Here is a 13681-nt window from a genome sequence, read left to right on the forward strand (position 1 = left end):
TAATTCAATTTGATATTGTCCTTAACTTCCTTTGTTAGCCATGGACAGTACTTTCTTCCTCAATGGTTATCATTGTTGAAGAGTTATGAAATATCTCCTTAAATGTCTGCCACTGCTTCTGTACTCTCCGACCTTACAATCTATTTTCTCAGTCCACTTTAGCCAATTCTGTCTTCATACCTTTGTAATTACCTTTATTTAAGTTTAACACTCTAGTTGTAGACTCATTTCTCATTTTCAAACTGAATGTGAAATTCCACGTCGAGAGGATTCTTCACTAAAGAGATCATTAATTAATCCTGTCTTATTACACACGTTATCCGGTCTAAAATAACCTGTTCTCTGGTTGGTTTCAAATATATTGTTTTAAGAAACTCTGCCAAATACACTCTATGAACCTATCTTCAAGGCTAGCATTGCCACTTTGATTTGTCCAATCTATATGAAGATTAAAAACGACCATTATTATTGCAGTACCTTTCATACAAGGCCCCATTATTTCTTGACTTATACTCTGTTCTATAGTGTAGTTAGTTAGGGGGCTATAATTTTCTCTCACCAATGACTTATTCTCTTTGTTATTTTTTATCCCCGCCCAAACTGATTCTATGGCCAAGATTTTCCAGTCCCGTCGCGGGTGGGACCTGCCACAGGTGAGGCGGCATCCCAGCCAGAAGTCCACTGAAGATCCCGGCGGCGGGCGGGTGCAGAAAATCCCACCCTATATCTTGATCTTCTGAGCCACGATTATTTCTGACTGCTGTACAGATCTCATCCTTTATTAACAAAGCTACCCCACCTCCTTCCCCTTTCTTCCTGCCCCTCCAAAATGTCAAATATTTAGGGCTCAGCCTTGGTCACCTTGCAACCATGACTCAATGAAGACACTAATATCATACTCATTTATCTCTGTTATCAATTCACCCATCTTGTTACAAGTGCTGCATAGATTAGTTATAATAGATAAAAAGCCTTTAATTCTGTAATTTTACCCTTTTTCCATACTCCAACCTTATTTGCTGGTGCAGTCTTATGTTTGTACACTCTGTCCCTTCCTGTCACAATCTGGTTATCATTACCCACATCACAACCCTGCACTATTGTCTTGCCCTTTATTGTTAAGGTTCAAAATTTCCCTTCACGTAAAAACTTCTTGACCAGTATGTTTCAGTCGAAATAGGAAGGAGGCATTGCTGGGGCAATAAGGTAGGCCAAGTGTCTGTGGAAGAACACTGGGAAAGAGTGGTGATTGTATTATAAAGTTTAGATTAGTAATGCAGAGGAGAAAGGAGCAATCTAAAGTAGAACTTCTAAATTGGAAGAAGGCTAATCTCAATGAGATGAGGAGAGATCTAATCAGAGTAAAATTGAGCCAAAGACTGACAGGAAAAACTGCAACGGAACAATGAGTGATCTTTAAGGAGAACATGTTTCAGGTACAGGCTGATACATTCCAACAAGGCAGAAAGGTAGGGGGATTAGAGCCAGGGTTCCTTGGATGATATGGGAGATAAGGGATATGATAAAACAAAAAATAAAAGAGTGTATGATGCACGTCAGTTGAATTTTTCAAAGGAGAACCGGGCTATAATAAGTTGAGGGGAAGTGAAGAGAAAAAATAAAACGGGCAAAAAGAGAATATGAGAATAGAGTGGCAGTTAACAAAAGGAAACTGATAAATCTTCTAGCAGCTTGTAAATAATAAGCAGGTTGTAAGAGGCAGGGTGGAGCCTGTTAGGGTCAAAGAGGGTGACATATGCTTAGAGGTGCAGGGCAAGGCTAGAATGAGCACTTTGTATTGGAGGTTACTGAAGAAGAGGAATGCTGACAAAATATCTGTCGACACAGAGATCATAGAGGTAATGGATGGGGTGAAAATTGATAGGAAGGATGTTTGGAAAGGTTGGCCATGCTTGGAATGGATAAGTCACCAAGTCTGAATAGCTTGCATCCCAGGTTGCGAAAGGAAGTTGGGTTGGAGATAATGGACAGTCTTGGCAGAATCTTACCAAGTTCCTGTGATAAAGCGAAGGTGCCAGAGGATTGGCAATGGCAAAAGTGGCACCTTATTCAAGAGAGGGTGTAAGGACATCCCTAGTAACTACAGACTGGTCAATTTAACATCAGTAGTGGATAAGGTATTAAAAACAATAATCAAAAAAAGAATTAACAGATGCTTGGAGAGGTTTTAGATAAATTAAAGATTCATTTCTGCACTAAATTGAAGGTGACACTTGTAATAAATATGTTGCTCATACATGGTAAGAGTTCTGGGCAAAGTAAAGCTCAACTTATTGCAAAATGCCCTGCCCATGCACACAAATATATCATTTAAATGCCACTGGATGTAGTACTTTGTATCAAACTTGGCAGAAGGTACGCCCACACTCACAGCATGCCACTGAAATGCAGGTCTAAATTTTGGGATCAGGGTTATTCTGCAAAAGTGTGTCAAACACATCACTCCAAGTCTGCAAAGTGAGGCCTATACCTGGTTAAATTGAAAAATTGAAACTACACAGAGAAAGTTGGATCCAAAGTTGGCTCAGAAGCAAAGGGTAACAGTTGATGGGTATATTTGCAACTGAAAGGCTGTTTCCAGTGGGGTCCCACAGGGTTCAGTACCAGATTCCTTGTTCTTTCGTGGTATATACATCAATAATTTAGACTTAAATTTAGGGACTCTTTCAAAACACAATGCTAAATTTAAAGTTGCTGTTGTTAAGGGTCTTAGTGGAGGCCTATAACTGTCACTGTTGCTTGGAAGCACAACCACAGGGATAATGCTCTTTGATCTCCCCTTTGCTTCCCATGGGGAAGCACTTATCCTTTATCCAATGCCTTCCCATGGTTGCACATTAGAGACAGGGCACTCAGCTAGCCAAAGATACCACGTTATAAACTCATACACTAGTTGCCTCCCATTTCGTGCATTCAGTGATTAAAACTGGGAACAACTTATACTTTACTGCATTGCATATTTATATAGGAAATAAAGCTTGATGCAACAATAAGGTGCCCCATTACCTCTCCTATGTCACCTTGTACAACTCGAATAGGGTCAATGAGAATGTCTCGAGCCAGCCTCTCGATCTTCTTCCGGAAAGTAGCACTAAATAGCAGAGCTGTAAAACAATCCATATTTAAGAAAATGGCGGCAGTGTGTCAATCAAATTACACACCCTGGATGTGAAATCGACTGCAGATTACGGAAACATCTCTTGTATTTGTTCTAATCTCAAGTATGAGTGTTGGGTTTTGAGGAAAGATCAGGATACAGACTCTCCAGCTTTGAAAGGTGGTAAATGTGATGGTAATCTAAAGAGAAGAGAGTAATTCCAAGGACTGTTTAAGGTACAATCATGACTGCAAACCCCAGCTATAAACTGCTGATAGGTAAGTTCCAGTTATACAAAGAGAGGCCAGTACCTGAAATGATGTCAGGATGGGATACTGAAGGAAAATACTCTGGGGTCATTCAAGAGTCAGTTAAATGACATGGTGGGGCAATGTAGGTTTCTATGAAAGAGTGAGCCAAATTACTCCCTCATGTGTACTTATCTTTTCAGCAGCAGCACCTAGCGAACGTATCAATCAGCTTTTCACTAATTCATAATTCTCAAAGGCAATTAGGGATGGGAAATAAATGCAGGCCTTACCAAAGAAGCTCACATCCCAGGAAAGAATATAAAAAATCCAATGACAATTTACGTTCCAGTGGTATAGCAACAGAAAAATTGTAACATATGTTATAGTTTAGTACATCAACTTGAAAACACACCCTTTTGATTAGAAGCATCACCCAGCACTACTACATATCTGCCCGGCTCTACACAGCTATACGGGCGGTGAGGCTGCCTGGTACTGCATCTCCAACAACACAAAGTTCAGCCTTCTAACTTTGCAGCATCTTTTTTTAAATTCATTTTAAGGATGTAGACATTGTTGGCAAGGTCAGCATTTATTGCTTATCCCCAGATGCCCCATGAAGGTGCTTTTGGGTTTCCTTCTTGAATTATCGTATGAAAGGAAGGACTGAGAAGCTTGCTGGGTCACTTCAGAAGGCAGTGAAGAGTTAACCACTTGGATGTGGGATTGAAGTCACTTTTCAAAATTCAGAGGTAACCTCAATTTCACCCTCTGCTTTTCTTAATTTACAGACAACTGTGGACCTCTGTTCCACAACTAGAAGTGGATGCACCAAACGAGCCTGGTAATAAAGTTATCCGCAGGTCGACTCCAAAAATGATTATCGAGTGGAGGACATAAGCTATTGAATTTATTGAAAGAGTGACAACAATGCATTATTGTTAGAGCAGAGACAACACGGTACAGAATGAGATTGAGAAATAAATCTCTGTCACAGGACGTTTGCAAACAATTGATGGAAAACAGAAATCATGAGTGGAATGTACCCAAGATTTGAATAAGGACATAAACAAGTTGAAGTGTTTGCACAGGTGAAAGATTGCTATAGCCATACAACAGGTTGAATCAGTAGTTAGGAAGGCAAATGTAATGTTGGCATTTATTTCGAAAGGACTAGAATATAAAAGCAGGGATATGCTGCTGAAGCTTTATAAGGCTCTGGTCAGACCACATTTAGAAATATCGTGAGCAATTTTGGGCCTCATATCTCAGGAAGGATGTGCTGGCCCTGGAGAGGGTCCAGAGGAGGTTCACGAGAATGATCCCAGGAATGAAAGGCTTAACATATGAGGAACGTTTGAGGGCCCTGCGGCTATACTTGATGGCGTTTAGAAGGATGAAGGGGGATCTGATTGAAACTTACAGAATACTGAAAGGCCTGGATAGAGTGGACATGGGGAATATGCTTCCATTAATAGAGACTAGGACCCGAGGGCACAGCCTCAGAGTAAAGGGAAGACCTTTTAGAACAGAGATGAGGAGAAACTTCTTTAGCCAGAGAGTGGTGAATCTATGGAATTCATTGCCACAGAAGGCTGTGGAGGCCAGGTCATTGAGTGTATTTAAGACAGATAGGTTCTTGATTGGTAAGGTGATCAAAGGTTACGGGGAGAATGGGGTTGAGAAATTTATCAGCCATGACTGAATGGCAAAGCAGACTCAATGGGCTGAATGGCCTAATTTCTGCTCCTATGTCTTATGGTCTTATTATTGCAAATAATACTTTTATTTTAAATCTTTTCTGGAGTTTTCTAGAAACAGTTCACCACCTACCATTAATAGCCACACTACAGTCACTACATTTTGCTGTGTGGCCCAGTGCATTGTGATATTTTACATTATGCTGTGCCAGAATTATAATTGGATTCGTACTCACCCCTGCATCACCAGCAGTTTGTGCACTGTTATGGTTGCACTGCAGCAACTCACCAAGGTTACTTTGACAGCAGTGCCTTCCACTGCAACTACTACTCACTGAGAAGTGCCAGAACACCATCACAAGTCGCACCATCCTGACTTAGATATACATCACCATCCCTTCATCAGTGATAGATTAGTATCCTAGAATTCCTCACTAAAACCAATGATGGAGCACCACTAGAAGGACTGCAGCAGGTCAATAAGAAGGCCCACCATATCCACCACATTAGGGCAACTGGGGATGGGCAGCCTCGTCTGAAGATCAAATACTTAAAAATTCAAATGTTTTCCTGAGAAGCCACACAGTTTCAAGGTTCTGCAATGCACTTGCTCATAGGAAGTGTTAGATGAAAAAGGACAGATCCACCTAGTTCACCTTCTGCCAGCCTGCTCATCACATTATATAACAATAATGGAACTATTGACCAATCCTAGCAAACAATCTCTATCAATGAATTTACAAATGGCCCAGATGACATATGGAAAATATGTGTAGTGGCGTGCTCTGGGAATCATAGGTCCAAAATCACCTGTTCCTTCCAAGTAAGCTGTACTTCGAACATGTCATTTCTCAAATTACTCATATACTATATCCCAAAATGTTACTTTTTTTCTGAAAGAAATCTAATTTCCATTTGAATGAATCAATACAATTTTCACTATCTCACTAGGGAGTATGTTACATAGCTGATCACTTGCTTACATGGAATACTGTTTCTGCAAATTAGTTTTGAATTCACACCCCTTCCCATACAAGAGCTGAAACTATTTAATGCCATTGAATACATAATTGCCCACTTTCTCCAGTACAATGACTGCTATAAACTGTAAACTTTAATTGAACTCACACTGGGGTTACACAATAAGGATTACAATAAAGCATCATCGCTTACTCTGTCTGTCTGGACGGACATGATTTGCTAACGATCGGACCTGATATTCTGTAAAAGATAAAGAAATTAGCATTAAAGATACAATATAGTGACATGCAATCATTACTGTGCTGTCATTCAGTAAGGTAACAGGCAACTAGGCATTAAGTCCTCTTAAATTAGGGAACCTAAAAATGCAAAACTTAATCTTAAACTAAGACTTATCTGGAGTGAACTTGTATAGATTCGTACAGCACAAAATGAACTCACTCAACCCATCACTGCTGTGTTGGCTCTTTGAAAAATCTATTCATTTGTATACAACAAGCGTAGTGACGTAACATTAAAGAATATTGTAAGCATTAAGATGTAAATATCCTAGAGGCCACCATGCTAAGTTAGCCTAATCAAACAAAACAAGAACAATTATATAGCGTTTTTAAATACGTTGATCTCTTACCAAAGCCCATGTCAAACATTCTGTCAGCTTCATCAAACACCAAGTAGGTCACTCTCTGGAGATTGGTGGCTTTCTTTTTCACATGATCTATCAACCGACCCTAGTGTGAAAGAGCAACAAGCAATGGCCTGAATGTTACATCCAACGATTTGGTTAGCGGTTTACATGGACACCAAGCACTTACAAAGAAAGAAAGTTCAAAGAAAGTTTTATATTCACGCAAGTGGAACTTCTATTTAATGATTTGTGGCAGCTTCTATTTCTGGAATATTAATATGGTTGGGGTTTCAAAGACTATTTCATAATTAATTATATACTACTGACACTCAAATAGGAGATTTAAAAAATGTTTTGTATATGTTCTGAATACCCAACAAGACCACTTGACAAATAGCACAAAATGGAAGGAAAGTGGTCAAAAGATTTCTCAATTCAGCACAGAAATTCAGAGTGGTTACTTATGCTTAGATTTTCGCTGACTTATCGAGGCTCCACAGCTTATTCAAAATGGCACCTGAAGTAAGAAGACCTGCTCCCATTCCTGACAGGTGCTATTTTTGTTGGTAGGGGAATAGGGACAGGAAGTGACTCTCAGATGGCGGAAACCCAAGCTCAGCAGGGCCATTTAAACTCAGTGCTGAGTTCAAACAGACCCCATTTTCACTGGAGTGGGGGCTTTCTCTTGCAATGTGCGAGAAGAGTAGAGGGTCCTCACATATGGGATTAATTCCCTGAGAGCCGAGGTGTGCCTCTTAACCAGTCCCGGTGGCTGCCTCCGATCTGCATCCAGGGTGACAGCAGGCCCAACTCCAGTATGCACCTGTCCCAGCAGAATGAGGATCCCTCCATTCATGGCACTTTTTTCCTGACGAGGAAAATTTCCCAACTCTGCGTACCTGCCTCCGTAGTGAAACTTCAGGCCTCAATCAAAGTGCGTTAGTGGTGACAGTGACTTAGTTGGTAGCACTCTCACCTTTGAGCCAGAAGGCTTTGAGGCTTGAGCACAAAAATCAAGGCCAAGCAGTAGCTTGGGAGTGCTGCTCTGTTGGGAGGTACTATCTTTAGGATGAGACATTAAAGCGAGGCCCTATCTTCCCTCTCAAGTTGACGTAAAAGATCCCGTGGCACTATTTCGAAGAACAACAGAAGAATTATTCCCGGTGTCCTGGCCAATATTTATCCCTTACTCAATAACACAAAAACTAGTTGCCTGATCATTATCACATTGCTGTTTGTAGGAGCTTGCTACATGCAAATTGTTTCCCACGTTTCCTAAATTACAGTTCGAGCTATTTCATTGGCTATAATAGCTAAGTGCTTTCAGACATCCTGTGCTTGTGAAAAGCGCTTATAAATACAAGGCTTTATTTTTCTTCTCACAGACACTTCATTTTATAAACTGCTGCACTGGAAACTCCACAAATTTTGATAGTAGCAATAATTTGGTATTTATTCTTTTGATCTGCTGCTCTGGAAAGCATTCTGTCACTAAGTCGCTCAAGGTTCTCCATTGCTTTGTACTGACCGGTGTGCAAACAACGATTTCTGCCCCTTCTTGTAGAGCCTTTGCCTGTTCCCACATGCTGCCTCCGCCATAAACGGCCACTGACCTCAGGTTGTAGGCTTTTCCAAACTTCCGACACTCAGAATGAATCTGTACATTACAGGAAGTGAGCTAATTTAGTGTGAACATACAGGGAGAATTGCAGAAATCATACCATGCAAAGTGTATTTTAGTGATGAGACACTATAATGGGAAATAGCTTTGACAGTAACTGCCATACTCGCATTGCCAAACAGAACAGTCTGATCTCCTGTTGATAAGCGTAAGAAAAGCATAACAAACAATAATGGAAGGCTGAAACAAAACCAAAAAATGCTGGAAAAGCTCAGCAGGTCTGACAGCATCTGTGGAGAGAAAGACAGAGTTAACATTTCAAGTCCGTACAACTCTTCTTCAGAGCTAAAGGGAAGTAGACATGTGGTGAAATATATACTGTTAAAGGCGGGGTGGAACAGGTGAAGCTGGATAAAAGGCCAGCAATAGGTGGAGGCAAAGGAGAGATTGCAAAAGATATTATAAACAAAAGGTCAAAGGGTTGTTAATAGTGGTGGTACTGGCTAGAGGAGGTGCTAATGGTGACATTAAAGCAGAATGTGACAATGGCCAGACCAGGGTAAGCACTCCGGAAAGTGACAGATGGCCCTAGTGGGTGTGGGGAGGGGACAGTGAAAATAGGATAAAAGCTGGGGATAAAACAATGAATAAAAATGGAAATAAATTTAAAAAATAATGATAATGAAAATAAATGAAAAAATAAGAAATAAAAATGAATATAGAAAAAAGGGGGATCAAAACGGGGTGGGGATGGAGGAGAGAGTTCATGGTCTGAAGTTGTTGAGTCTTAAGTGTTCTCAGTGTTAAGTCTGGAAGGCTGTAAAGTGCCTAATCGGAAGATGAGGTGCTGTTCCTCCAGTTTGCATTGAGCTTCACTGGAAATTTGCAGCAGGTCAAGGATGGACATGTGGGCACGAGAGCAGGATAGTGTGTTGAAATGGCAAGCGACAGGAAGGTCTGGGTCATATGCTTGTGGACAGACCGAAGGTATTCAGCAAAGCAGTCACCCAGTCTGGGTTTGGTCTCTCCAATGTAGAGGCAATTGGGAGCAGCGAATGCAGTAGACCAAATTGAGGGAAGTGCAAGTGAAATGCTGCTTCACTTCAAAGGAGTGTTTGGGCCCTTGGATGATGAGGGGAGAGGCGGGGTGGGGGGGGGGGGGGGGGGGGGGTGGGGGGGGAGGGGGGTGGGGTCCGGGGAAGTAAAGGCAATCGGCAATCAATCTTGCACCTTCTGCGGTTGCATGGGAAGGTGTCGTGGGAGGGGGTTGAGGGGTTGGGGGTGATGGAGGAGTGAACCAGGGTGTCCCGGACGGAGCTGTCCTTACGGAATGCCGACAAGGGGGTTGAAGGGAAGATGTGTTTGGTACCTTTATCATAGTGGAAGTCTTCCACGTTAGGACCAGTTCAGATTCAATACAATAGACAAGGAATAAGCCACTTGGATAATTTAATCAGTGTCAACATAGCTTTATTACTAGTTATGATGGAGTCGTGCAAAAGGCCATCTGCACCAATGCAAACTGAGGTTAAGGCTACAGAAACATACAGGATGAACAAGAAAAAGGCATGCTGGGCATACTCAGCAAGTCTGGCAGCTGAGAAAGATAGTGAGAAAGATAGTTTACATTTCAGATCTGTTGGTGAAAGATCATAGACCTGAAATGTAAACTCTGTTTCTCTCTCCACAGAGACAACTGTGTATTTCCAGCAGTTTCTGTCTGAGACCAGCTCAATGCTGAGTTAGCTAGTATCGGCAATGGTCCTAAGTGGGGCTACAGCAACTGGCCTCAGCTCTAGATATTAGTCACACCACCTGATCACTATCTGTGAACCCTGCTGTATGTGTGGATGTGAGGCCAAGACAGGATCAATCTGAAGGCCTAGATCAATCTGAACTTTGAGGCTCCAAACATCAAGGGAGAGTGGTGGGGGGAGGGGAGGGGTAGAGAAGAGTGCAGGTGGAGGGGGGGGGGCGGAAGAGAAGGGCGCTGGGGGAGGGGGGAGGAGAGAGGGCACAAGGGGGGAGCCAAGAGGGGGAGGGACAGAGAGGGCACGAGGAGCGGACAGAGAGAATGTGAGGGGGGGACAGCGAGATTGTGAGAGGAGAGAGAAAAAGACTGTGAGTGGGTTAGAGAGTGTGTGGCTTAGAGAGTGTGCATGAGGGGGAGAGAGTGTGTGAGAAGGAGAAAGAGAGGGAGAGAGAGATTGTGTGAGGGGGAGAAAGAGAGAGAGCAAGGGGGGTTGGCGTGTGCAGGGACAGAATGTGCACAAGTCTGGCTCACTCCCAGTATCAGAATTCTCATTCACCCCCACACACCACCGTGTAGTCTCACCCACTTTCACCAAGGGTGAGGGTTATTGAGTGAGCCAGACACACACACACATACACACTGATACTCATCTTTATTTATTACACATTGATTTTTTGCTCAGCATATTGTTTTTCTCATAGCTCAGATTTTTTTTAACTTCATTGCCAGATTTTTACCTGGTTGGGCGGGAGTGGCAGGCTGGCCCAGGAGCAGTCGGCATTTCACACTGGCCTGCCAATTAACAGGCAGCCAGCATGAAACGCGCACTGCAGTACTGCCTGGGTGGAGGGCCAGCTCGGAGCTCGTGCATGCTGTCAGGGAGCTGAAGCTTTATAACATTAAAAATAAAATAGTCAGCAATGTTAAAAACATGACCCCTTCTAACACTGTCAGTTGAGCAAGGACATGTTATGAATGAATTTGAACATTTTTAATTTAATTTTTAATGCCTCATCCCACCCGTGAAAAATTTCATTCAATTAGAACTTTAATGGCCTTAATAGGCCTGTTAATTGTTGGTGGGTGCGCTGCTGACACCCGCCTACTGAAATATTGTGTGAGCACGCGATTATGTTGGGACGCTTGCCTGACATCATTGCGTGTCATTTTACGCTCGAGCGGGTCAGGTGTGCACCCGCCTGCTCAGCACAAATTTCTGCCCCACGTTTCATGTTGTGCCAAACTTTATCCTTCCAAAATTTGCTCATCTGCCCCTTGAGTGAAAAAAATTTTAAAATGTGGTCACTTCTCATGTGAAAAAGTTGCACCAGCTTGCTCTACATGCAGATGCCCTCTGAAAAATTGAACATTCAACAAAAAAAAATGTCCATAGCTGACAGGCCATCACTGCACAGGGGTCCCCCACCACAGGATGGTACCAGGGCTATGGCCATCACAGCCCAGAGGGTCCATGCTGGGTTCTTTGCAGAATGCACATCTGGGCCCACCCCCCTAGCCTGCCACCAGGAGCCATTCTTCCAGTTACAGGCTCCAGCCATATTGGGAGCATGACTGCCATCTGGAAAATCCAGATCGTGGGTGAAGAGTGCCCTCAACTGGGATCTGAACGGACTGAATTAGCTACCTGCCGTTAACGTTTGGATAGCTGTCACCCCCCAGAAGCCCCCCTCCCTAAAAACAACAGTCAGAAGCAGGAACATGGCAGCAGACCAGAACGCCAGCCGGTTCTGAGAAACTGCTGATATGCCTGCCTCCACCTTTTTGACAAAATCTAGCCCATAGTTTCAGGCTGGACCCTTTAACAGAATGGATGCTGAATGACCTGCAGTTTCTGTTTTCTTATTTCAGGTATTCCTGCTGCAGATTCATAGATATCAGGGATTTTTTAAAATTGATTTCTCAGTCTTAACATTCAGAGGCAGAACTTTAAAGCCTAAGGAACAATAATTTCTTCAAGGATTTTTAATTTAACTTTGAGAAGGCACCGATTCCAAAGACATTATCATTTATTTTGTTCCTAAACAATGCTGCCCTGGTTGTCAGCTGTATGCAGATAGATCCCAACTGCTTTCATGGATTAGCATCATTGACTGTACCTGCTGACAGAGTTCTCTGGTTGGGCAAACAATCACACCAATAGGCCCATCCCCTGGCTCCAGCTCCTTTTGATCCATGATGTGAATCAGCATTGGCCAGATAAAGGCTGCAGTTTTACCACTCCCAGTTTTGGCAATGCCGATCATGTCTCTCCCACTCAGCGCAATGGGGACGCCCTGCATTCAAACAAATATACATAATGAGTTCAATGGATTTAATCCTTTGATAACCATCTTACTTTCTAACAATCGAAGCAATTCAAGGCTTTTTTAAATGAATTTTGTTCATACATTCATATATATTAATATATATATAAAGTAAACACTTACTACTACAGGCTTCTAGAGTTAGCTTCAAGCACTGGTAGAACACAGTGAAACACAGGGCAAAGGTTCCTTCACTCCATGTCAACATTATGCCTCAGGCCAATCTTAAAAGCAGCCCTTACAGCACCACTTCTGACACCATATATCTTCAGGCCTTACTACTCACTTTGTTCCAATTAGCACCAAATTAGAGACAGCTTTAGTCCTGAGCTCAGACCAATGAGGATGACATTGGGATAAATACTGCTTTTAGGGCAAAATAATACAAGGAGGAAATATAAGGTCCAATCAAAATAAAAGAAACGCAATATAAACAATGGGCTCCTTCCCAACTAAGTCGCAACATTATCATTGGTTATTAGATATTCTATACATGAGGTGCCTACTGGTCACAAAAGGCCTCAAGCATACCAGTAGACATACCATGTTCCCTTTGCAGCAAGACCAACTACCCCCAATGCCCCTCTCAATGAGCTGTGCCCATCCAGGATCTGTAAGTCATTATATTGGACAGGTACAAACCCAAACTCACCATAATTCCCTCTGATTTACCCTCCTACTTCCATACTAGGTTGGCAGAGGTCAGGAGTGTGGAGCTGGAAATCCAAATGAAGTTGAAATTCAATTTTACAGTCAGAAGAGAGGAGAATTTGATATCATTAGGCTAGTTTAGAGTTGAATCCAGGTACTACAGCCAAGTCAGTTTCAAACTCACTGCAACACCCCGCAGTTTGGAGTTGAATCTCTATGTTGAGTTCCAATTTGGCAAATACTACACTCCTGCAGGTCCCTTTGGTCCAAGGCAGCCTCTTATCCATAGGCATTCCACTTGTACTGGTTGCCAGAGAAGCAAAACCTATTGTCTGGACAGAGCTACCATTCTATACTACATGGGCAACAAGAGACGATACAATACTAAAAAGCTATCTCTTAAGTTTAATCAGAATTAGCAGTACATAAATAAAATTTAATATAGTTATGATGATAGAAAGAAAATCCTGAAATTACCGTTAAGCACAATCAATAAGCATTGGGTTAAAAGGTCAGTGTCAACAGAAAGATAGTCAGGCAGGTTTTCATTGAAACAGAACTCTGCATTTTCTTAGGATGTGCTGTTCTGCAAACACAGCAAAGTCCTACAGATGACAATGCAGCAACTAAGTAGGTAACGTGTTTTTGTTGGTG

The 13681-nt window shown here is 42.3% G+C and overlaps 1 protein-coding gene across 4 annotated transcripts in view; it reads right to left on the reverse strand.

Annotated features, from left to right (window-relative positions):
- Positions 1-13681, reverse strand: part of ddx42 (DEAD (Asp-Glu-Ala-Asp) box helicase 42) — a 108008-nt gene that overhangs the window by 26769 nt on the left and 67558 nt on the right. For all 4 annotated transcript variants that reach the window (XM_041173396.1, XM_041173395.1, XM_041173397.1 and 1 more), the window contains 5 exons: positions 12170-12346; positions 8207-8335; positions 6682-6781; positions 6243-6290; positions 3028-3125 (listed from right to left, as the gene is read on the reverse strand). In XM_041173396.1, the coding sequence (XP_041029330.1) occupies positions 3028-3125; positions 6243-6290; positions 6682-6781; positions 8207-8335; positions 12170-12346 (552 nt within the window). The remainder of the gene's footprint in view (positions 1-3027; positions 3126-6242; positions 6291-6681; positions 6782-8206; positions 8336-12169; positions 12347-13681) is intronic.

Source organism: Carcharodon carcharias, chromosome 23 (genome assembly GCF_017639515.1).
Source record: "Carcharodon carcharias isolate sCarCar2 chromosome 23, sCarCar2.pri, whole genome shotgun sequence".
NCBI classification, from domain to species: Eukaryota; Metazoa; Chordata; class Chondrichthyes; order Lamniformes; family Lamnidae; genus Carcharodon; species Carcharodon carcharias.